Here is a 25,493-nt window from a genome sequence, read left to right on the forward strand (position 1 = left end):
CTCTGCTGTCCCTCCTCTCTCTCTGCTGTCTCTCCTCTCTCTCTGCTGTCCCTCCTCTCTCTCTCTGCCGTCTCTCCTCTCTCTGCTGTCTCTCCTCTCTCTGCTGTCTCTCCTCTCTCTGCTGTCTCTCCTCTCTCTGCTGTCTCTCTTCTCTCTCTGCTGTCTATCTTCTCTCTCTGCTGTCCCTCCTCTCTCTCTGCTGTCTCTCCTCTCTCTGCTGTCCCTCCTCTCTCTCTGCTGTCTCTCCTCTCTCTCTGCTGTCCCTCCTCTCTCTCTCTGCCGTCTCTCCTCTCTCTTCTGTCTCTCCTCTCTCTCTGCTGTCCCTCCTCTCTCTCTGCTGTCTCTCCTCTCTCTCTGCTGTCCCTCCTCTCTCTCTCTGTCGTCTCTCCTCTCTCTGCTGTCTCTCCTCTCTCTGCCGTCTCTCCTCTCTCTCTGCTGTCTCTCCTCTCTCTCTGCTGTCTCTCTTCTCTCTCTGCTGTCTCTCCTCTCTCTCTGCTGTCTCTCCTATCATGTCCTCTTTCTTTCTCTCTCTCTCTCTCTGCTGTCCCTCCTCTCTCTCTGCTGTCCCTCCTCTCCCTCTGCTGTCTCTCCTCTCTCTCCCTTTGCCGTCTCTCTTCTCTCTCTGGTCTCGTCTCTCTTCTCTCTCTGCCGTCTCTCCTCTCCCTTTGCCGTCTCTCTTCTCTCTCTGCCGTCTCTCCTCTCCCTCTGGTCTCGTCTCTCTTCTCTCTCTGCTGTCTCTCCTCTCTCTCTGCTGTCTCTCTCTCTCTGCTGTCTCTCCTCTCTCTGCCGTCTCTCTTCTCTCTCTGCTGTCTCTCCTCTCTCTCTCTGCCGTCTCTCTTCTCTCTCTGCTGTCTCTCCTCTCTCTCTGCTGTCTCTCTCTCTCTGCTGTCTCTCCTCTCTCTCTGCTGTCTCTCTCTCTCCTCTGTCTGTCTGTCTGTCTCTCTCTCCCTCCGTCCCTCTCCTCTTTTTCCTTATTGCCTTCCTTTGCACTCTACAGCGGGCCTCTCTGCTCCATTTTTAATTTGCAATTGTATTTTTATTATAAATGTTCAACAATAAGTCACCTCAGTCGATTAGGAATATGGCCAGCCGATGGAAAACCTAACCGCCTGAATTAAAGATAAGATGGACAAATGCAATGAAATATAGAAACCACCGTGGGCTCTCCATGCCACCCAGAAATAACTTCACTCTAAATGCAGACACAAATGATTAAGAGGCGCTGGGATTGGGGGGTTTATTTAAACGAGCCATTGTAAGAGGGCGGGGGTGGGGTCAGATAAGCTCACTGGCTTCGGTAAGGCATCTCTCAGCAGGATCCCATCTAGGGTTGCCACCTGTCCAGGATTCACCCGGACAGTCCGGGTTTTGAATGCTGCGTCCAGGTTTCATGGCAGCAGAAACCAGGACACGAGACGTCAGGCAGACAGTGGCAACCAAAATTAAGATAGGGGCTACTAGCACTATTTACATATGAATAAGCAACGACTCGTTCTCCCAAAAAAAATGTCTGCACGTTGCTAGAGTGTTCTGGTTTCGCTTGAAGAAAAGGTGGCAACCCTAATCCCATCATATCTCTGCCCCTGGGAATCATGCCTGCTGTGACTGCCAGAGTCTTGCAATGCCTCATGGGAACTGTAGTTCCAAAATAGCTGGAGTGCCGAGGTTGCCTACCCCGGATATTTCCCACGAGGAGTTCCAAAACGTTGCTACACTCGGTGATGTACACATGGAATAAAAAGAACTTTGCTTGGAGAATATTTGGAGTGCTGGTGACTTACTGTTCCAATTGTAGAGGTGACCTCCATTTTACTAACGTAGATGAAAAACAGGAAGTGAGGGGAAATCCAACCTCTGGCGGGGTTACTGAAACAAGGGTCCCATTGGAAGATATCACTTCTGCTCCTGTCCCAGTAACAACCTTCACGGACCACTGGTGGGTTATGAGTGCTGAGATTGTACAGCATGTTGGTAGACCTTTGCCACTGACCAGTAGTCAGTTCCATTTCTCTAAAGTTCCATTCCACTAAACCCTAGAAAATAAAACTACAGTTAAATAATTAATCTTATATAATCCCTAATATACACTAAAGTAATCTTTCCTCCGCCACTGTATCTGATGGTGGGTGGAATTTGGTATATTGGGCCCTGGTGGTTGCAGTTATTGCATTTTATACTTTAATCCTTGATGGAATAATCCCTAATGTGCTGCGTGTCTACACTGTTCTTTCTTTAGGTAACAGACTCACTTCCGAATGCCCATGTCCGTCCCAGAATCCTCGGGTGGTAAAATTAGAGCGACAGCTGGACATCGAGATGAGAGTCCGAAAGGGAGCAGAAAATATGATCCAGATGTACAGTAATGGTTCCGTCAAGGTGAGATTTCAATACAGATATGTGAAGTTTCCTCAAAGGAGAGCACGTCACCTTGTTCATTATTGTAGAAGCAGGGTTCCGAGTGCCCATTCACACTGAGCGTTAAATCCAGCGATATCGCGTATTTTTTCAGCACGATATCGCGATATTGTTATTCAATGGAGCTGTTCTCATGTACAGCTCCATGTCGCTTCAGCAGGACCCTTTTTCCCGCGGATGTCGCGCGATTTTTCTATTTTTAAATGCAGCCCGACGGCGAAGGTCGCTGGAACGTCGCCCGGACAGTCCCGCTATCCCGCCGCGCGGAAATCCGCTCGAGGTGAGTGTCGGTCTGTGTGAATGGGGCCTTATATCTACTATAGTGAAATAGAGAGTCCCACCGCACTCCTGACTAAGAAGCCCCATATACTGTGCTGAAGTGGCTGAATTCCACACCCCTGCTGCCCCTCTACTCCCTGCTGCCCAGAGGCCGGGCCTCGGTTGGCCTTGTGGGAGATCCGGCCCTGTGTAACCAAACTTTGCTAAGCTTATGACGTCTTAGAGCTGGATCATCCACAAGGCAACTCCAGCAGGAACCTGGGACCTAAGGGATGCACATTGGACCTGGCTACAACCCACATGCTCCTGCAGTAGACCGAGGAGATAACACAACTGGCCAAAGCTGTGCATCTGCCTGTCTCTTCGGGAAGGGAGGATGCACTTGTAGTCAGTAGGTGTCTGATGAGGCCATGCCAGTACAGACAATGCCAGTTAGGTGGCTAAAAAAGGAGGGGAGTCTACGGGCCTGTTCTCCGTTGATCCATCCCTACTAATTGTTCAGGTTTGTTCTCATTGATAATATTTATTATGAACAAAGTATGACATGAGCTCAAGCAACCTCTAGGATTTCCCGTCAGCCCACAAGAACTCTTAGGCACCCCAGTCCTGACAAAGGCCGGTATTGCCAAATAACCAATCTGCCTCTGACAATAAGATCAGAACACATTCCCTGGCGACACAGTAGAAACGTCTCGGCCCCATTTCCTGCTGTTTTTGAAGATGTCATGCACTCTATAATTATCAGAGATCTCTATATGTGGTAGATCTTTAGCTTCCTCTCATGTGAGTCAGTTACAACCCTTCCCTTCCTAGTAGAAGAGCGGGCTCCTCCGTGAGTCCCTGCCAGGAGATCACTGATCTAAGACATATGTCTCTTCAAATTACATTTAGTTTTTTCTGTGGCTGTTAAATTCATAATGTGACATTTCCTGTACAAAGTGGTTCTGTAACATCCAACCAGGCTTGTCCCAGTAGAACCAGGGGGATCAATCTAAGGCACGCAAAGCCATTTGTAATGGCTCCCGAAAGACTGATAGTCATGTGACCACAAAGTGATCTGATATCACACCGGTGCACATACTCAGCTCAGTGTATGGGCTTGGTACGGTTCTGTGCCGAGACCATGTGACTCCGGTGCACGTACTCAGCTCAGTGTATGGGCTTGGTAAGGTTCTGTGCCGAGACCATGTGACTCCGGTGCACGTACTCAGCTCAGTGTATGGGCTTGGTAAGGTTCTGTGCCGAGACCATGTGACTCCGGTGCACGTACTCAGCTCAGTGTATGGGCTTGGTAAGGTTCTGTGCCGAGACCATGTGACTCCGGTGCACATACTCAGCTCAGTGTATGGGCTTGGTAAGGTTCTGTGCCGAGACCATGTGACTCCGGTGCACATACTCAGCTCAGTGTATGGGCTTGGTAAGGTTCTGTGCCGAGATCATGTGACTCCGGTGCACATACTCAGCTCAGTGTATGGGCTTGGTAAGGTTCTGTGCCGAGACCACGTGACTCCGGTGCACGTACTCAGCTCAGTGTATAGGCTTGGTACGGTTCTGTGCCGAGACCATGTGACTCCGGTGCACGTACTCAGCTCAGTGTATGGGCTTGGTAAGGTTCTGTGCCGACACCATGTGACTCCGGTGCACGTACTCAGCTCAGTGTATGAGCTTGGTAAGGTTCTGTGCCGAGACCATGTGACTCCGGTGCACATACTTAGCTCAGTGTATGGGCTCGGTAAGGTTCTGTGCCGAGACCATGTGACTCCGGTGCACATACTCAGCTCAGTGTATGGGCTTGGTAAGGTTCTGTGCCGAGACCATGTGACTCCGGTGCACATACTCAGCTCAGTGTATGGGCTCAGTAAGGTTCTGTGTCGAGACCATGTGACTCCGGTGCACGTACTCAGCTCAGTGTATGGGCTCGGTAAGGTTCTGTGCTGAGACCATGTGACTCCGGTGCACATACTCAGCTCAGTGTATGGGCTTGGTAAGGTTCTGTGTCGACACCATGTGACTCCGGTGCACATTTGCGGGAGTTATGTCATCCCGGCCTGGCCAATCAAGAGACCAGAAGAAGACTTGGAGAAGATAGGAGGGCTGAAAATGGGGGAAGAGCTGACATCACAGCACTGCTTGCAATTTAATTCAGCCATAATATGCTATGAATATAAGCACATCATGACCAGCACCTCTGGGGTGCTGCCGCTGTCAGAATACCCAAACGGGGCTTGCATCCTTCAATAAATTTGGATTCATTCAAGCCCCTCCAGTGGTGAGATGGGGGATAAGCTCTACGCTTTTTGCATCTACAGTTCACTGCTTTGTCAGGAGGTTGTTAATCAAAGTCTGGATGTCTCATGAGGGGCGACACAGTCCTCAGTCCCCCCTTCAGTTCAGAGTCCTCAGTCCCCCCTTCACATCAGACTCCTTAGTCCCCCCTTCATATTAGAGTCCTCAGTCCTCCCTTCACATCAGACTCCTCAGTCACCCTTCGTATTAGAGCCCTCAGTCCCCCCTTCACATCAGACTCCTTAGTCCCCCCTTCATACCGTGTTTCCCCGAAAATAAGACACTGTCTTATATTTTTTTTGGCTCAAAAAAACATACTAGGTTTTATTTTCGGGGTAGGTCTTATATTTTTTTAATGTGCAACAATCCAAAGTTAATGCAAATCCAAATTAAATATTCCAAAATGGCAAAGTTAAGAATCTGGTGATCAGGGCAATCAGGGGCACCGTACGTTTCCAAGAGCAATTTGGTAACCAGAATGAGCGAAGCGCGGTTTCACTATGGATTCCTCACAGGCGGAGTGCATTTGGTATGACTCCGCCTGTGACAGGAGCCGGCGCTATAGAGGAGGCATCGGCTTGTGCGGCTCTGCTCCCTGCGCTGCCGACTCGCTTCCTATAGCGCCGGCTTCGTTGGCACCGTGAATCCCTCCCGCCTCTCCCACGACTCTTAAAGTTCCCCCTTATGCCACCGCCGGCCCTGGGTATGGTCACAACTAGGTCTTATTTTCTGGGTAGGTCTTATATTTTAGCAATTCGCAAAAATAGTACTAGGTGTTATTTTCGGGGTAGGTCTTATTTTCGGGGAAACAGGGTATTAGAGTCCTCAGTCCCCCCTTCACATCAGACCCCTCAGTCACCCTTCGTATTAGAGTCCTACCATCCCAAGATATTGAGGAAGCCAGAAGACACCCCAGGGTGCCACAGGCACACTGGTTGAGGAAGGCCAGTACAGACCATGAGAGCGATCTATGATGATCTGCGCACATTGATCATTTATCCTTCAGTGTGGAAAAGGTTCCAGATACCGGCAATAGAACATTCCACAAGGGACCAACGAAGAATGAACATTCGGTTGAAGCATCGGAGCTCCATTATGAGTACTAGAGCAGAGACGGGAGGAAGACTTTTCCGGTCACACATTCCAGATGAACATAATAGAAAACATCTGTCCGCTTAGAATGATAACTCTCTCGTTTGCTTTGTTCTGTTTTTGTGTTATTTATAAGATCTGCACATTGTGAAATGAATGAGGAGGGTGTTATGTAAGTGAAGGAGCGGGGGATGCACATGTCATGACTTTTATTTATCATGCAGAGGGTTGCTGGGTGGAGAAGGAAAAGGAGTTGCAGCAATAGAGATGGAGGGGAAGTTGTGGCATTCTCTATGTAACTCAGTTTCTTTCAAGCCGTCACAAGACACTTCATGACTTAAAGTGTATTTCCATCATGGCAGCTGAATTTGACCCCTCCCCCCCTCTATATGTGTTCCCATTCACTCACCATATCTAAAAATAATAATATATCTTGCCTTCAAGTTGTATCTTTGTAGCAATGATTGTACACAGCACTCTACAGGCAGATTCTATTCTGAGAATAGATTTAATGTGCGTTTAGGGGGCAGATTGCTCTAAAAGTCCATTAAAGGAGAACTATGTGGTTAGGGTTTTTCCCCATAGTTCTCCTTAGGGTAACGGGAGGACACAAACTAGCGTCCTCCCGTCACCCTAAGCTCAGTATATAGCGGGCTACAGCTCCCTATATACTGAGACGCCGCAGCCGGAGCGGATCCCGACTTAGACGACGAGATCCGCCCAGCTGCGTGACTGACAGCTGGCTCTGCCTATCTAGAGGCAGAGCCAGCTGTACCCGCCCCCTCCCGCGTCCGTTCCGCCAGTCAGCGCTGGAGGATCGGAGCGGGGAAGGGGGAATCCAGCCCCTCCCCTGTCACGGCAGAGAGCCGTGACAGGATCGAGAGGTGAGCGAACGCCGGTATGTGTTCCCTCACCTCCCGATCTACTGAGCCGACCTGTGACAGTCTCATTGTCACAGGTCGGCTAGAACTATGAGGTGAGTGAAAAGCACTCACCTCATACTTCTCCTTTAAGGACAATGTATCACCCGAGCCTCGAGATCTTTAACCCTTTGTTAGGACAGACAGCGTGCACGTCTAACTTGCATTAGAAAATGAAGATCTGCCAGGACAGGACAGACGGGGTTAATTATGGTAAACATCAACTCACTACCCTCCTCCTAAAAGAAGAACTCCGGAAATTTAAAAAGACTACCCCTTGCAGTTAGGCTACCCCAGCAGTGCAAGGGCTAAGTGCTCGTTTTGTCTAGAGGGCTCAAATAAAGCAGAGAAGCACAGAGACCCAGTGATGACATCACTGAACCTAATATCAGGTAATGAAAGCAGAGCAGCCATCAGAAATTATGGGGCCCCTTACACAACTTTACGCTCTGGACTCGGGGCTTAGTAACGTGCTGGACTCGGGGCTTAGTAACGCGCTGAACTCGGGGCTTGGTAACGCGCTGGTCTCAGGACCCAACTGAGACCCCACACAGCCCACCTGAGAGTGACCTTGCAAAGCCCACCATAGATGCTGCACAGCCCATCTTAGACTCCTCAGGGGTCTCAGGTGAGCTGGTCGGTGCTGCATCTCCCTCCCAGCTACTCTTACCTGCTGCTGGGGGCTGGCCTCCCCTGCCGCTGGACCGGCCGGAAGTGTTGTAATATCACTTCCAGTCGGTCCGAGATCAGAACACCACAGGCGCTGCATGAGCCTGGCCTCCTCCAACACTGTGGTGACCCGGCCGCCTCCACCTTCTCCCCGTCACCTGTACGGCCATCGGTCAATACCCATGTAAGGGTCCCGGGCCCCCTAGGCTACCCGGGCCCCTCACATGAGTATCGGCCATGCACCCCCTGATGGCAGCCCTGAATGAAAGCATAAAGTGTTTAATGAAAAATGTCATTAGGATGTTGATATGGGGGGGGGCGGGGAAGACAAAATGCCAGGAGAGCTTTAATGTACGTTCTTGTTACAGGATAAAAAGCTGCTGTCAGCTGCGCAGCAGATGTTGTCTGAAAGCGACGCAAAGATCCACATGTTGCGCACACAAATCCGCAGAGCATCCCAGGAGACCTCCGGGACAGGAGCAGGTAAGAGGAAAGAGATAACAATTACAGAGATCTATAACAAATATTAATCCCACTTAACCCCTTCATGACTGAGGCCTTTTTTTCATTTTTTGCAAGCACGGTGGCGGTGTCCGGCGGGGGGGGCGTCCCCTTCTACGGGACACAGAAGCGATCTGGCGACAGGTAAGTCGCCAGAATCGCTTCTGTTGTAAAGCCGACAGTCGGCTTTACAAGTTTAAACAGACCCGATGCTGGCGACGTACACTGTACGTCGTCAGTCACGAAGGGGTTAATGGACTATAACCCAAATCAATCCCACCTAGCGAAACAATTACAGAGAGTTCAGGTCTTTCTACAGTATCCCAAAATCACCACTGCAAGGGTCCTTTTTTGCGTGTGTGTGTTTGCCTTGAGAGGGGCCATAAGCTGGCCCAGCCGACACACACAAAATTCAGGGCTGAATGAAAAAAGTCTAACATTGTATCTGTTGTCTTAGTAATGTAGATTTACTGCTCTCGGAGCTTATGGTCATCCCGGCCAGCACTGAAACTAACCCTGTATGCCTATACTAACGAAAAGCTGGCCGCACACTGTACTCCGCTGGGATAGTTTATTTAAGCTTGTACCCCATTATTATTATAAAGGATTTATATAGCGCCAACAGTTTGTGCAGCGCTTTACAATATAAGGATGACATTACAATTACTTTACAAGTCAAGACAAGATGATAAGGAGAGCCCGGCCCCTCTGTGAGAGCTTGTCCCACCCGAGGTCCTCCCCCTCTGATGCGTTTTATCCAATCACAGGCTTAGTCGTAGAGATTTGTAGAGACCCTGTATGCCTAATGCAGCCCCCCACCCCCCCAGTTTAAACAGGTTTGTATTATAGTTGTAGAGTAATTGTCTGCAGGAGCGCTAACTATTATAATTATCATCATATAAAATATTGTGATATCATAATATTGCTACTACAAGTCTTCTTTGTTTCCTTTTTTACTGACTGCTGCACCTTTCATCATCCCTTGCTGTGGCAGTGGACGGTATGAAAGGCCATACATTTTACCCCCGAGATGTTAGAATAGACCGGGGAGCTACTGAGGACAGAGGGCTTAGATGCAGAATTAGTGGCGCATTTATAAGTTATACGCCTGGTGGATGCTGTTCGCCCAGCACCAGCGCCCCCAGATGGCGCTGATGAGTATAGGAAACTCATCAGTGCCATCTAGGGGCACTGGTACTGTGCAAACGGCACCACCCGACTATACTCCAGGTGTAACTTTTATGGATGAATCCTTTAAAGGAAATCTTCCTCTGACCGGAAGTTTCGGTATCGGGGAAGATATCGGAGCATTTGGACGAGTACTTGCCAAAATACTCGGTATCGGCACCGATACTGATACTAGTATCGGTATCGGTGCATCCCTAGTTTTTATCAATTATTTTTGGGATATGTGATGGAATAAGACATGTCAATACCTTCTGTTCTATGAAGGCAGTACTGTGGTACACGACAATTTGGTAGGAGGGACTTTTTGGTTCCTTCAGCCCCTTCTCACCATAATCTGGATGGTCATACTGTATTGTGATGTGTAAAAATGAATGTTTCAGTACATAGGAGTTGGTTGCATACTCATGGCCTTTCCTGTCTGCCTTAGGCATGTCAGAGCTATCATACACGGAGGTGCACATGGAGGAGCTGAGACACCACCATCGGGTGGAGCGGGCGGTGTCTGAGGGGGCAGAGAACGCCCTGAGGATGCTCGGAGGTGCCAAGGCTCAGGACAGGAGTGCGGTCAATGAGGTACATATAATGTTTATTCCGGCAGTCTCTGTGAAGAATGAAATGATTCACCACAGCAGTGACTTCTCTTTATTCCCACGGCTTACACAAACCAGAAACATTACTGCTAGAATCCAACATACTGAACTTATTACATTTCATGTGGGTTTGTTGTGTTCCTTATGCTGTGAAAACTACTGCACATGGCCTTTGGTGTAACGGCATGGAGAGCATCCAAACATGAGGTCACAGCAACTTAAATGATAGTTAGTTAAAGGAAAGTCCCACACTGGCTGTTCATAACTATTACTATCATGCACAAAGCCTTGGAGATGTCCCCAAAAACATATCTAAACCCAAAAAACAAACATGTAATATATTGAAGATTACCATTCCTTAGATATGACGGCCCCATTTTATTTATTTATCTCATGTAGGCTTTTATATCATGCTCTACATACTGTACATTCACATCAGTCCCGGCACTCAAGAAGCCTAAAATCACACATCCATTCTGACCACTGAGAGGTGAAGTGAATAACATTAATTATCTGGTGACAATGGCACCTGGAACAAGGACCAAATAGTGATGTCTAGACGGCTGGGTCAGAGCAACTTCAAAACCGTGGGATGTTCCCAATCTGCAGTGGTCAGGACCGACCAAAAGTGATCCAAGGAAGGGAAACCGGTGAACTGGTGACAGGGTCATGGGCGGCCAAGGCTCATTGATGTACATCCTGCGTAGTCCGATCCAATAGAAAAGATACTGGAGATCACAATGCTGATAAAGTGAATGTTGGTTCTGATAGAAAGGTGTCTGAACACACAGAGCATCGCAGGTTGTTGTGTATGGGGCTGTGTAACTGCTGACTGGTCAGGGTGCCCATGCTGACCCGTGTTTACTGCCAAGAGCACCTACAATGGGCACGTGAGCATCAGAACTGGACCTCACAGCAATAGAAGAAGGTGGCCGGGTCTGATGAATCATGTGGATGGCCGGGTGTGTGTGTCACTTACCTGGGGAAGAGATGGCACCAGGATGCACTATGGGAAGAAGACAAGACGGGGGAGGCAGTGTGATGCATTGGGCAATGTTCTGCTGGGAGACCTCGGGGTCCTGCCATTCATGTGGATGTTACTTTGACACGTATCACCGACCTAAACATTGTTGCTGACCAAGTACACCCCCTTCATGGAGACGGTATTACCTGATGGCAGTGACCTCTCTCAGCAGGATAATGCGCCCTGCCACACTCCCTAAATGGTTGAAGAATGGTTTGAGGAACACAACAACGAGTCTGAGGTGATGACTCGGCCTCCAGATTCTCCAGATCTCAATCCAATCGATCATCTGTGGGATGTGCTGGAGAAACAAGTCCGATCCACGGAGGCCGATCACCTCACAACTTGCAGGAGTTAAAGGATCTGCTACTGACAGCTTGGTGCCAGATACCACAGCACACCTTCAGAGGTCTAGAGGAGCCCATGCCTCGATGGGTCAGGAGAAGGGGGACCTACTCAATATTAGGCAGGTGTCATAATGTTATAGTTAATCAGTCTATGTGCACATATTAGGGCTGTCTTTGAAGTGCAGGAGGAAACCCATGCAGCCACAGGGACAACATGCAAACTTCATGCAGATAATGTCCCGGCTGGGACCTCAGTGCTGCAAGCAGAAGTCCTAACCACTAAACCACTGTGCTGCCTTATTTTCACCTTGTTAGCCTTCCAGTAACATATTTCCTGTCCTAGGGTCCCAGCACACTCATTATATTGTATCTGTAGCGAGAAGCACCGTTCTCACCATAGAACAGGACTGCAGACAATACCCCCTCTCTTCTTCTCTATAACATAGAGTGGAGGGGTTCTGTAGACCTCAGAGATAGTGGGAACAATGTATCTGATAACAGCACGGGAAGAAAGCACCAGAAATGATCAGTTCACAAGGTTTGTTGTAGAATCAACAGGTTTATTTTTAGCTCTTCAAATGCCATGGCCACCCAAAATTGACATTGCGGCTTGATGTGGCTCCTGACAAGCTGAGGCACTTGCTGGCTTGCTGTGTTTACTAGGGAGTTCAGAAGTATCAGAATTTAAAGGTCAGTCCAAACACTGCGGCTATCATTATGTCACCGGTCCCTGCTGGTGGAAGACTCAGTCCACTGTTCTCTATGGAAAACTGATATTTAATTTCCTATTAGAAATGCCCTTCAATGCCACTTTTTGGGAGTATTCTGTAAGGGAAGATCGTGAGATGATGAACTCTGTAAACAGTTTTCATGCCTTTGATTGTTCCAGTACGCTTTTCATCTCTGGAAATAGCACTGCGCCCGATGGGAAATGTTCACATTTTGCTTTTGCCAACTGTCTTAATAAATCCTAAAATACAGACCTCATGTAATGGATCGGGATAGGTTATTGAGTAACACATCTGTATCCATTGTCAGAGTATCAAGGAATCAGCCCTCAGGAGGCACCTGGTGTGGAGGACAATCCATCTTTATCTCGTTCTTATAGCGGTCCCCCACACCAGGTGCCTCCTGACAGGTCATTTCTTGATATATTCACAAAAGACATAATGGGGGGAACTGGTATCAGCTTTATATATCACTGACGTTCTCATCCCTGAATATCAGGGCAGATGTCCTCACTAGTTCAATTATTGTATAGTTAAGAAGAAATTGTGATTGGACACCACACAAGAATAGCTCTGCAAATTCTTAATCCTTTTATCGAAAAACATAAAAATAATGAATGTAACAATTATATCGATAATTGAGAACTTCAGCAATATATACAACTCATTCCATATACCCCCCATATGTGTCTTTTATGATGATATTAGGAATCAGCCCTCAGGGGTCATTTCTTGATATATTCATAAAAGATATATATGGGAAGGGCGGGGGGGTCTGGAATGAGTTTTATATATCACTCTAAGTTCTCAATTATCGATAATTGTTAAATAGATTATTTTTATATTTTTCGATAAAAGGATTAAGAATTTTAAGACTTACACTTGTGTGGTCTCCAATCACAATTTCTTCTTTGATACTTATGATAATTGAACTGGTGAGGGATGACTAATATTCAGGGATGAGAACTTCAGTGATATATAAAACTAATTCCAGACCCCCCCCATATGTGTCTTTTATTAATATATGAAAAAATTACCCCTCAGGAGGCACCTTATGTGGAGGACCACTATGAATAAGAGATAAGGATGGATGGTCCTCCATACTAGTTGCCTCCTGAGGGCTGATTTCTTGATACTCTGGCAATGGTTACAGATGTGTTACTCAATTACATCTATCAATAAATGGATTTGCACTGACTTATGAGCTTCTGGCGTGCTGGTGACATCTACATTTGACTCAATTACCTATCCCGATCCAGTACATGAGGTCTGTATTTTAAGATTTAAACATACACAACAAGTATACAGTGTATGTATATCTGGACCTCATTAACACCACAGTGTTGAGCAATGGGTCCAGTTTTGGTCATCGGTACTGAGAAGGGATGTCCTTGAACTGAACTGGAGAGAGTCCAGCGGAGGGCAACCAAACTAGTTAGGGGAATGGAGGACCAGAGCTATGAGACGAGGCTACTGAACTTAAACATGTTTACGCTGGAATTAAGGAGATTAAGGGGGTATATGATTTTCATGTACAAGATGTTAAATGGTGACAGCAACATTGGCAACAAACTCTTTAAGATTAACTCCATTACAAAGTGTAAGGATCGCGGCATGCGTCCCCCTAAGGAACACAGCCGTAAAGGACTGTACGATCACGGCTTACGTTCCGGGGTGGAACGCAGCCGCAAACCGGAAGTAACATCGCCGATGCGTTCCAGCGTGGAACGCATCGGGGCAGGAAACGTCACCGGCTCCTCCCCCTCACATCCCCTTAAATAGCAGGAAGCCAGGTCAGTATGGCGTTCTATTATTCATTGAGAAACGCCAGCTGACAGCCTGCTTCCTGCTGCTGGACCACAGAACCCAGGACTGAGAGAATCAACCTACTGAATAACCCCACAAACAGCAAGTATTTATGGTGTAGAGTGCTAGGAAGATTGCTGCCCATAACTGTTACTGGACTCTAAATTATCCTTTGCTTTTCTGTTGCCTTATTACCATTGGACTCTTACTCCTTAAAGGGGAAGTAGTGATTTCATTTCAAGTTACTTTTGCCTACAAATTGGTTGCTGCACAGGGTACTCTATACTACTGTGACCCTTTACTCCTTTTTGATTGCTTTGCGGCATATGATGGTAGAGCTCCAAACTCTCCGCTTAAGACTCTGAGAGTGACGCCTGGAGCTCGACCCTGACGCCGTACCCTAGGGAACCCCCTACACCTGTATAGCCTCCGCAGCTGAGATTCACCCGAATTGCTACACTGCATTACACAAAGACTAGAGGCCACCACCTAAAGTTGGTGGAGAAAAAATTCCAGCACAATAGGCGAAGAGGTTTCTTTACAGTAAGAGCGGTTAAGGTCTGGAACTCGCTGCCACCGTGTAGATTTGTTCAAGAAACTTTTGGAGAATTTCTTGAGGGACTGTAATATCCAGGGATACCAGTATCTCTAAGAATGAGATGATGCGTGGACCTATATGGGTTGGACTTGATGGACGTATGTCTTTATTCAACCCCAAATACTATGTAACTATGTAACTCACCTAGTGCATAGTACCACATGCTAAGTGCATAGTACTGTGTGTTTAGCACAATGCTATGGTGTACATGATATCTTGCCAGAAGGGTTATCTTTACCATTTGAACTGTGGGCTTTGTTCTAAGAGCGTGTTGGATGACAATGATCATATGGAAGATAATCTGTGATGTATGGCATGACAATTGTAATGTGTCCCATGTTTTTAATCAGGAGAATTTGTAAATGTTGGAAGAAATTCTCTCTTTTGATAAGTGAAAATAAAAATGAAGTTGCTTTCATCCATTTGTTGGTGTTAAATACATGCATATCACAAATATATCCCCAATCCTACGTTACTGTTTGGATCTTGTTCTACATGATTTTTATGAGTGGGATATAGACATGCTGAGAGTGAATTATCCCCTCTGAATTCTAAATCAGGGTATACAAATCTCCCAATATATAGAAGTGACTTCATAGCTGTAGTTAGGGGCTGACTAATAAATCTATGCTCTGGACGAATGCCATTCGCATGGCGCAACCACCACTAGATGAGCTGAGGAGCACTGCAAAGTCCTATGCTCCTCAGCACAATCTAGTGGCAGGAGTGTCATGCCAACAGCACTCGCCCTGCTATACGTGAGTGGAAGATTTATAAATCACCTGCCATGTGTGAGGAAAGTTGTATCCTTACCTCTATGTCTCTTATATACTAAGACTGTCTTGACAAATCAATGTTTCTTAGATTGCTTCTGGTGTTTATTAGGTACAGGCTCGCCTTGTGGAGTCTCGGCAGAGGTTGGATCTACTGACGCTGGCTCTACAAAGATGTCTAGAGGACCTTCCTCATGACCACCCTAAGAGATGCCTCCTGCGAGAGGAGATGGCAATGTGCGTTTCTCCAACCAGACATGGTGCACCTTCCCCCACTGCTCCTCACAGCACTTTCTCCAAATCTGCCCCCCTAACAGGTAATGCTGCCACCCCTCAATAGAATGTTTAATTTTAGCAAAATGTCCTTTTTCCTGGTGCTTCTCCATGGTCACATATGGTTGGTTGCTCTACCCCCATCCAGCCTACATAACTGGTAAACACGATATAAAACCTTAAGGAACACTACCTCACCAGTCTTTCTTTTGTCCTCAAGACTGATTGTCCAGTGGTGGAGAGTGTACAGGCCCTTACTGTCCCTTTGGTTTGAATGGGGACAGAGTAACCGACCACAAGTATGGTCCCACGTAGGGGCACCAGGAAATTTGGTTTATTGCTGACTTGGTATTCCACTCACTTCTTGTTTTGTCTGGCACCTGCCAAATAGATAGGAGGTGTGGATATTTATCTTCTCTTCCCGCTCTATTTTATGGCCTTCAAATAGACTAGAAGTTAGTGAAAATCCCCACGATGGGGATGGAGGTAGCAATAAAATAGCAATAAAATGTTGGACAGTGTCCCGAACCCTTCTCTATTCCACCCGAAAGTAACTGAAGTAGGACTCGATTTGCACCGTGTAGTGAACATCGATTGCTGTAGCTAGCAAAGGTAAATCATATTGCAGCAAGAGGGTAGAAACTTTGAAATAGATGCCACACAGCTACATTAACGCTTAACACACACCCTAACCCCCCCAATAAAAAACAAACACAATGGGGGGAATTCATGAAAATTGGAGCAGGCCCAATCTGGAGCAGTTGCCCATAATAACCAATCAGCTTCTCTCTTCAGTTTGTTCAGTTTCAGCTTTGAAAATGAAAGAGAGAAGCTGATTGGTTGCCATGGGTAACTGCTCCAGAGTCAGTCTGCTCCAGTTTTGATAAATCCCAGTATTTATTTATAGTGCCTCTTAGTAGGTCTGGTAGGATCTTGCATTGGATTCACTGATGCAGGAAGAGATGACGTGGCCCATGCACCCAGGGCACTCTAAAGGGCTGGCATAAAAGCATAGGGGATATTTTAATGCCTTATAGTTCCCATTGGCACCTGTCTATCTAATGTAAGGTTTGAGCTCTATAGTAAATATCAAGTCCATAGGGAAGGGGGACTTTTAGCTAGCTCCGCCCAACTGTTTCCTATTGGCCGGTACCGGCTAGAGTCTTCTAGCAGGTCCTGGCCAATGAATAAAAACTGGACAGAGCCGTCCGTGACGTCACGGCTCGCTCCGCCCAGTTGTTATTGTTTAATGACAGATCAGCATCCCCAGGTCATTTGGGGACGCTGATCTGTCATAACAACTGAGCGGAGCCAGCCGTGAGATCAGCTGTCATTTGCCGGGATTATGGCCAGCCTTTGGCAGGCCGTTCGCCCCGCCTCTGTTGTCACTTCGGCTCAGTCGGGTGTCACTTCGGCTATAGTGAATAGCCCATACAGCTGCCCTTCGGTTCGACTGAACCGCATTGCTCCGGCGGCCAAAGAGAGCTGAAGGATCAGCTGAAGCTATGGCTGGATCCTTCGGCTCCTTCGTGAATAACCCCCTTAGTCTTACCTACAGAGTAGCTTCAAGTGTAATTTATTGCATACAGTGTTCTCAATTACTGAAATAAATAAATAAATAAGTTAATAGACCAACACGCTCTTATCCAGAGATCCTTGTTTCTGCATGTTGTCTCTATCTTACAGGTGTGTTAGAGTTTCGGCTCTTGGGCTGTACTGACCTATTAGATAACGTCCCTGGACGCACAAGGAACTCACCGCCATGGTTACCCGGCAACAGCCCTCTGGAAGGAAAGAGCCTGAAAACACGTACCACGCGGAGCATGTACTCACGCACGTCCAGTATTAACCGCAGCGAGGACTTTTCAAGTAAGCTTCACTTTGTTTAGTTGCTATTATGTACCACTGGAGCAGATATTTACCTTACCTTAAAGGAGAACTATGGGGTTAAGGCTTTTCCCCATAGTTCTCCTTAGGGTAACGGGAGGACACAAACTAGCATCCTCCCGCCACCCTAAGCTCAGTATACCGCAAGCTACAGCTCGCGGTATACTGAGACGCCGCAGCTGAAGCGGATCCCGACAATTATGTCTGGATCCGCCCAGCTGCGTGAGTGACAGCTGGCTCTGCCTATCTAAAGGCAGAGCCAGCTGTACCCGCCCCCTCCCCCGTCCGTTCCGCAAGTCAGCGCAGGAGGATCGGAGCAGGGAGGGGGGAATCCAGTCCCTCCCCTGTCACGGCTCTCTGCCGCGACAGGATCGAGAAGTGAGCGAGCGCCGGTATGTGTTCGCTCACTTCCCGATCTACTGATCCTCATTGTCACAGGTCGGCTAGAACTATGAAGATGAGTGAAAAGCACTCACCTCATAGTTCTCCTTTAAGCAAAACCTACTTTGAGGAGACCCTGTCGCCACCGAAGGCTTGCAATTAAACAAATAATAATGGCTGGAAAAGAAATACAGACAACGAAAAAGTGTATTGTTCCTTTGCACTGATAGGTCAGAGGAGACTGAGTGGGGTGCTGCGTTGCGGGAGGAGAGCCCCGGCCTCCTGTGGCATTGTGGCTCACAGCCCGCACCGCTCAGCCCCCTGTGACACCTTCTCTCCTCCCCGCTGGACGCTGCGCTGTGTCAGAGGGGACACAGAGCAGCGGGGAGGAGAGAAACTAGGAATGCACCGCAATTTCGGCTGAAAGATGGCACTTTCTGCATTTGGCCAAAAGTGCCTTTTTCGGCCGATATGTTTCAGCAGCCGAAATTTCTGTGCATCCCTAATTATCACTCCTGTCAGCTTTTTATTTTTACAGCTGTGACCCATTGGGGAGTGAGAAAAAAATCCATCCAAAGTGAGGGAAATCCCTAGTGGTCACCAGAACTAGTGTCCCCAGAAGATTTCCCATCCATTCCAGTTCAGGTGGCAACCCAACATTTGGGATTTTCTTTCACTTTCAGGCCTGGTTCACACCTAGGCGTATAGCATATGCGCGTCTGTCGCGCGGTCGTCACTCGTTTTTTTTACCGTGATTCGCGGTAAAAAAATCGCGCGACAAACGCGCGTTTCCGAGGTCTACTTGGCTGTATCCCAATGGAAACGCGCAACAAAAACGGCCCAAAGTAGTACCTGTACCTTTTCAGGCGTGGGCCGTTTTGTAGCGCGTTAGGGACGGGCTGAAATACGCCAAGGTGTGAACCAGACCCATTGAATACAATGGGATTTAGATGTTTGAGCGTTTTGTAGAGCGTTCGTCGAGCGTAGAACGCTCTACAAAACGTTAAGGTGTGAACGAGGGCTAAGTGATAACGGTCACCAGGACGAACAGATGGGGGAATCTTCCTGATGGGGACACAGACAGCAACACAAACCTGACAAGTTCTAATCCCTCTCGCTCTCGCCTTCATAAATTATACGTGTATGGCCACCATTAGAGCTGCGTTTACAGATTTTACAATCTTTAGCACCCAAATATGCACACAGCTCTTCCCATGTCATATCCTAGAGTGGACTGATTCCTGTTTTCAGCGTTTCACTTATAAAGAAACAGGAAGGAATGAAAATATTACGTAACAAGTGAAATGACACAATGAACATTGAGGCAGTTTAAGGGGTCCACATCCCCCCCCCCTCCCCCAAAAAAACAAGTTAAAGTGACATTAAACCCTCAGATTTTTTAACATAAAACAATACTTACTGTAATCCATGGTAGTTTCCCTTCTTTTTGCTGCTCTTCCTTTTAAATCCTCGTCTTCTCATGCTGGGGGAGAACTTCCCTTTGCAGCTCAGGGCCTCTTCCTGTAGTGCTGGCTCAGATTACAAACCCATACAAACCTACACACAGACACCATGTATCCATTCCTGAGACAAGGCAGTCTGCTGCAAAACAGAAGTTCTCCCCCAGCATGAGAACAGATACAGATTTAAAAGGAAGAGCAGCAAAGAGAAGGGAAACTACCATGGATTACAGTAAGGCGCACATTACAGTATTGTTTTATGTTAAAAAATCTGAGGGTTTAATGTCACTTTAATGTAGCAACACTAATCTCGTGATCAATGTGCATTTACTCTATTTTTGGCATTGAAGCCTGCAGAGCATTGCACCCGTGATCAATGTGTCATAGGTGCTCCTAAGATGTCTTTCCCCCAGCCTCAAGGTCTGTACAGAGGTATGGACCTGCTGTTATGGAGCTCGGGGAATTGGACTACAGGAGGAAGAGGGAGGCGGGATCACCGCCATTGCTCTGCACAGTCCCTCTGCGGTGGTAGCAGTTGGGACTTGTAGTGATTTCCTGTAAACCAGAGCTGAATAATGTGAGCAGAGCCACACACAGCCTCAATAAAGTCACATTCAAATCATTACAACTTTTGGAGAGAAGAAGCACTCCATGATTCAGGTAGGTGTGGGGGGGGGAGGATTTTGAGGGTGGGGGTTCGAGAAATTCAACAATGCTTCATGTTACTGCAGGTGTAACATGAAGCATGGTCTAAAACAGTGGTTCTCAACCTGTGTAACCTCAGGACCCACATTTGTCCTTGGTCATTAAGTCGTGACCCAAGGCGCACTGCAATGGAATGCACAGCATTACGGTACCGCACATTCCGGTGCAGGCAATAGAACTGTGGGTGGCAGGTGCGTTTGGGGTGCTATTCAAATGAATGGCAACACAACACACCTCCCACACCAAAACACATGGTAGGTCCACCCAGTCTCCCTACCTTACAAGAACTGGAGTGGATCCTCAGTCTGGGGTCCAGTGTGGGCTGCTGCGCTGTGACAGAGCTCCATCCACATGTGCATTGCTTGTACAGCTCCCTAGTGTGCCCTGTAGAGGTGCCAGGAGCCAGAATGTGATGTCACTCCGGTCCAGGCACCTCTACAGGGCACACTAGGGAGCTGTAAGCGATGTATGTATGGATGGAGCTCCCTCGCGGCCATACCCCCAGCCCACCTCAAGCTGACACTCTGTGCCGGGTAGCATAATTTTAATGGCTGCTTGGTGCGAGAACTGACAGTGCTGCACTAGGGAGAGGCTGAGGAGCATCTCACCTACAAAAGTGGAAGGCATTTGGCGACCCACTGAACATGGGGTCGCGACCCACTTTTGGGTCACGACCCACCAGTTGAGAACCACTGGTCTAAAATGTGGACATGGCTTTTAGACCATGCTTTGTAGACCTTTATATGGGGCTTCCAAGGAAAATTGAATTCTTCCAGCCCTCGGCAACCAGATAGTTTCTTACTCCCATGCTCAGCCTGTAAGAATGGTATTTAGATGCTGATTGGTTGTTGTGGACAGCCGGAAATACTTTCATTTCAGGAGTTTCTTTTTTTGTATCTTCGGTATCTTCAGATGAAATCAGCGTCGTGTTACGGCTGGACAATGTCGTGGCGGGACAGACTTCATGGAAGACAGAAGGACGGGACACGTGGGATCAGGTCTTCAAACTACAGCTTGAGAGGGTGAGGATCTCAATGATCAATAAGGAAGTGAAGGGAAACCTGTAACATGTGATATTGAAAGATGGATGAGTCGGAGATAGAATGACCTCAGAAAACAAAATGATAAGATAGGATTCCCGAGAACAGGGGGGAGAGAAGGTAGTGGAGGCATACAGCCAAAAGACAAGGACAAACACCACTGCATTGTATCAACGGACTTCACAGAGGTGGACGAGTTAATATGGAATTTAGGAGCCAGTCTGTCCTCTCCAAGAGTCAGCTGCTCCATTGACAATAACTGGAGTAAATCTTAAACGTTGGGCACCAACTACAATTTTTAAAGAGCATTGGCTACTTGGCTGGGACTAAAGGCATTAACAAGCCCTTCAACTGAAGTCAGTGCATACACAGTAAAGCCTTTTTAGAGCATCTCATTCTATCACATATCCCAAAAATAAGAGAATTATCCATCATTTTAGGATAGTGGGCGGAGCCATTCAAATAATTTGTGTATGCCCCAACAGCCCAATTCACATCGGGAAGCGCCCCAATATTACATAGAGCCATTTATTCCAAACTGCAGACAGCTGTCTGTGAGAATTCTCATTCATCCGGGTCACATGGTATATCTGTAGAAAATAAGTCATGGCAACTGGACTTGCTGTATTTTTCTTGAAGACGTTTCAATGGTCATCCGACTAGCTTCTTTAATTTAGAGCCTTCTGATTTGAGAAAGCTGGTCGGACGACCAGCAAAATGTCCACAAGAAACATGTGGTAAGTCCACTTGCCGTGATTTATTTTTTTACAGATGTAGGCAGCTGTTTCTGGCTTTTTGGTCATCATAAAAGCAGTGTATGGAAACTAGGGATGCACCGATACCGGTACTAGTATCGGTGGCGGGTATTTGGCCGAGTACTTGTACTCTCCCAAATGCTCCGATGCCTAGCCCGATACTTCCTGTATCAGGAAGCCGGGCAGCGCGTCATTACACACAGTGACGAGAAGCATGGGGACGGCTTCCCTCCTAATCGGAAAGCCGGGTGGCGAGTTATTACACGCCACCTGGCTTCCTTAACCAGTTGACATCCGCGGTGTTAAACCCCCTTCCCATCCAGGCCATTTTTCAGTATTCAGCGCTGCGGTACTTTGACTGACATTTATTCCGTCATGCAGCGCTGTACTGAAATGAATTTTATACCCTTTTTTGGGGACAGATAGAGCTTTCTTTTGGTGGTATTTATTCACCACTGGGGGTTTTATTTTTTTACTATATTAAGGAAAAATTACCGAAATTTAAAAAAAAAAAAAACACTTTCCCCTATATTAAATGATAAAACATTTATTATTACCCAATTTTTTGGTAAAATATAAAAGATGGGGTCACGTCGGGTAAAAAGACACTAAACATGTCAAGCCTTAAAATTGCGTGCGCGCGCGAAACCTCAAAAAACGATAATACCCAAAATTGGCCATAGGCGACGCTTTAAAAGCTGTTACCGCTCATCAGTTTAGTGTTATCAGTGATTGATGGCCCTAAAATGATTGCTCTCACTGCGACGTTCGCGGCGATATGTAACATGTGTAGCGCAATTGTAATTTTTGCGCGCTGGGGCACCGGACGCGTATTTACGTTTATAGGCGCGTAAACGTGGGGGTGGGGGAGTTAAACATTTTGGGGGGGTTTTTTCCCCTTTTTTTATATGTGGCTTTTATTTTATTTTATTTTTTTATGTGTTACTTTTCTTTTTTTTTATTTTTAATTTTTTTTTTGCACTTATTGTTATTGCTATTATATAGGGGGATAACAATCCCCCTATATAATAGCAAAGGCACACTGACAGGTCCTCTTTATGGAGATATTAGGGGTCTCTAGGACCCCTAAAGTCACCTGTGGACCCCAAAAGAAGCTGATGAAGCAGAGATCTGCTTTATCAGCTTCTTCTCTCTGGCTATAGCAGCCAGATGACTGACAGGTGAATGCGGAAGTGATGTAACACACATCACTTCTGCATTCACAGCCCGGACGGAGATCAGCAAGGAGCTGATCTCCCGTCCTCCTCCTCCTGACGCCCTCGGAGCCGGTCCCGGGATCCAAGATGGGGCAGCGGATCCCGGGAATCAAGGTGAGGGGTCAGGGGTGCCGCGAACGAGCACATATAGGCGATCGGCGGGCTATGGACCCGCTGATCGCCTATATGTGAAACACCCGGTACCGGGTGTGTGCAACGGTCGGGTCTTTTCTGCCCGTGCGTGCCCGCTAGGGGGCGCGCGCGAGCAGAAAAAAATTGCCGTCCGTCCGTTTTTTTACTACGGGCGAACGGCAAGAGGTTAATGGGACTTCCGGTATCAGTATTCGATATTGGCGAGTATCGAAAAAAAAAATTATTGGTACTTGTACTCGATACCGACATACCGGTATCGGTGCATCCCTAATGGAAACCATGGCTTCTATGGAGTAGGGCTTGGGACCCAAAAAGCTACATAGTTACATAGTATTTGAGGTTGAATAAAGACACAGGTCCATCAAGTTCAACCTGTGTGTGTATATGAGTCCATGCGTGGTCTTAGATTTTAAGAGTACCTGTACCCCTGTATGTTATGGTCTCTGAGGAAGGTATCCTTATTGGTTTTTGATTGAATCAATATTCTTTGCTGAAGGGACAAAAGGCATCAGAAAGCCCTTCAACCAAATCAATGTGTAGTACAATAAAGCCTTCTCGCCGCCGAAGATATTCATCTCTTTCTAAGGTGTATGCCAAAAATAATGGGAATATTCCTCAAACGAAGACAGTGGGAGGAGCCATACAAATCATACCTATATGCCCCAGTGGCCTATGCGCTGATTTGGTTAGAGGATGTTTGTTGACTTCCTTTCTCACCATACCCTGTATGGTTATACTCTCGTTGGGTCCCAAGTCCTCCTCCATAGAAGCCATGGTTTCCATATACTGATGATGTCCAAGAAGCTATGATGATGGCTTCATAATATTGGACTGGAAGTGCATTTGGCCATTGCGGTGTAAAGAAATGGTTTACTGCCCTCCTGTTTATGGGATATGCGATGGCATGAGACATCTGAATACCATCTGTTCTATGAAAGATAGTACAAAATATATTGATATTTCATAATCTTGCTTTATCATTTGCCTGCGTGTCAATATATTGTATTCAGTTATGGTATTATCTGGCACTGGTAGAGTTCATTTGGTTCAGTTATGAAGCAGCTGTGAACGTGGAACTCTATCGGCCCGGTCATTCTGAACCTGCGTGTTCATCTGTATGAGCAAACCTAATGGGGCTCAGTAACTCGTATTTTCTGTTGATATTTTAGGGCCTGTTCACATGATTTTCAGGTCCTGATCAGGTGCGGATCTGCAGACGCGGTGCTATTCATGCAATGCGTTTTTGACACGTTTTTGATGCGTTTTCGGTCCGGATGCTGACAGTTCTTTTTTTTTTTTCAAGCCGTGGTGCTTTTTTTTTGCTTAGCTGCATTGCGTTCCGTTTGCGTTGCGGTTTCGTTGCATTGTTGACGCGTTTATGCGTTTCCTGACCGGACAAAATGTGACATGCAGTATTTTTTCAGTCAGGAACGGACTGCGCACGTGAGAACTGAAGCCCATAAAACACATAGGGATACATTGGGATGCATATTTAGTGCAGGAGCGTACGGATCAGGTCAGCACAGAAAACGGACGTCGTGTGAACAGGCCCTAAAGGAAACCAGATAGAAAACAGGATGACCATTTTTTTCAGTGCTAGTTGCCCGGCTGTCATGCTGATCTATAACCATTAATGCATCCTGAGTTAGTGATGTGGAATGAACATGCAGATCAGGGGTTCTGATGGCACTTTTTCCGGATCAGTTCTTCAGAAAGCACTGAACTCGTTAGTTCCACATGACAGCTAGGCAACTATCATTTCCTGATGAATGTCAGCAATGGCATCCTGCATACTCGTATTTTTCAAGCTCAGGTTGTCTCTTTATATAAAGTATATAAATGGATGTGAGGCTCCTACTACAATGTGTCTGGGCTGTGCCGGCTCTAGCGGGCCATACCTGCCCCCCGGGGGAATAGCTGTTGAGTACTTACAATAGATCTTTCATTGTATAATGTTCATTATCTGTAATCATACTGATCGATTTGTGTGCCCGTACTTTATATTGTGTACATTGGCTTTTATGTATCCAGGCACGAGAGCTGCAGGTCTCTGTGTACAGGAGGGATTTCCGCTCCCTTTGCGCCATTAAATATGTGAAGCTGGAGGAATTTCTGGATGACCAGAGGCATGAAACCTTTCTGGAGCTGGAACCTCAGGGAACGCTACTGTGTGAGGTACTGACGGCTTAATGAACATATACAGGTGCTCTTAAAGTGTGTGGCCAGCCCATTTTTTTTTTTTTAATCGTTCTGGATAAAGCATGAAAGGATTATTATTATCATACAGGATTTATATAGTACCAACAGTGGAGGGGTTGGTAGAGAGGGATGGAGATGGAATCCAGTGGAGGGATTGGTAGAGAGGGATGGAGATGGAATCCAGTGGAGGGATTGGTAGAGAGGGAT

At 47.0% G+C, this 25,493-nt stretch overlaps 1 protein-coding gene across 1 annotated transcript in view; it reads left to right on the forward strand.

Moving 5' to 3' along the window:
* Positions 1 to 25,493, forward strand: part of LOC108800285 (serine/threonine-protein kinase N1-like) — an 81,286-nt gene that overhangs the window by 30,390 nt on the left and 25,403 nt on the right. The window contains exons 3-9 of the mRNA XM_018572257.1: positions 2,237 to 2,376; positions 8,030 to 8,144; positions 9,778 to 9,923; positions 15,329 to 15,533; positions 17,176 to 17,358; positions 20,835 to 20,944; positions 25,119 to 25,262. Of these exons, the coding sequence (XP_018427759.1) occupies positions 2,237 to 2,376; positions 8,030 to 8,144; positions 9,778 to 9,923; positions 15,329 to 15,533; positions 17,176 to 17,358; positions 20,835 to 20,944; positions 25,119 to 25,262 (1,043 nt within the window). The remainder of the gene's footprint in view (positions 1 to 2,236; positions 2,377 to 8,029; positions 8,145 to 9,777; positions 9,924 to 15,328; positions 15,534 to 17,175; positions 17,359 to 20,834; positions 20,945 to 25,118; positions 25,263 to 25,493) is intronic.

The sequence above is a fragment of the Nanorana parkeri genome, unplaced genomic scaffold (genome assembly GCF_000935625.1).
Source record: "Nanorana parkeri isolate BGI_ZX_2015 unplaced genomic scaffold, ASM93562v1 scaffold1980, whole genome shotgun sequence".
In the NCBI taxonomy this organism is placed as follows: Eukaryota; Metazoa; Chordata; class Amphibia; order Anura; family Dicroglossidae; genus Nanorana; species Nanorana parkeri.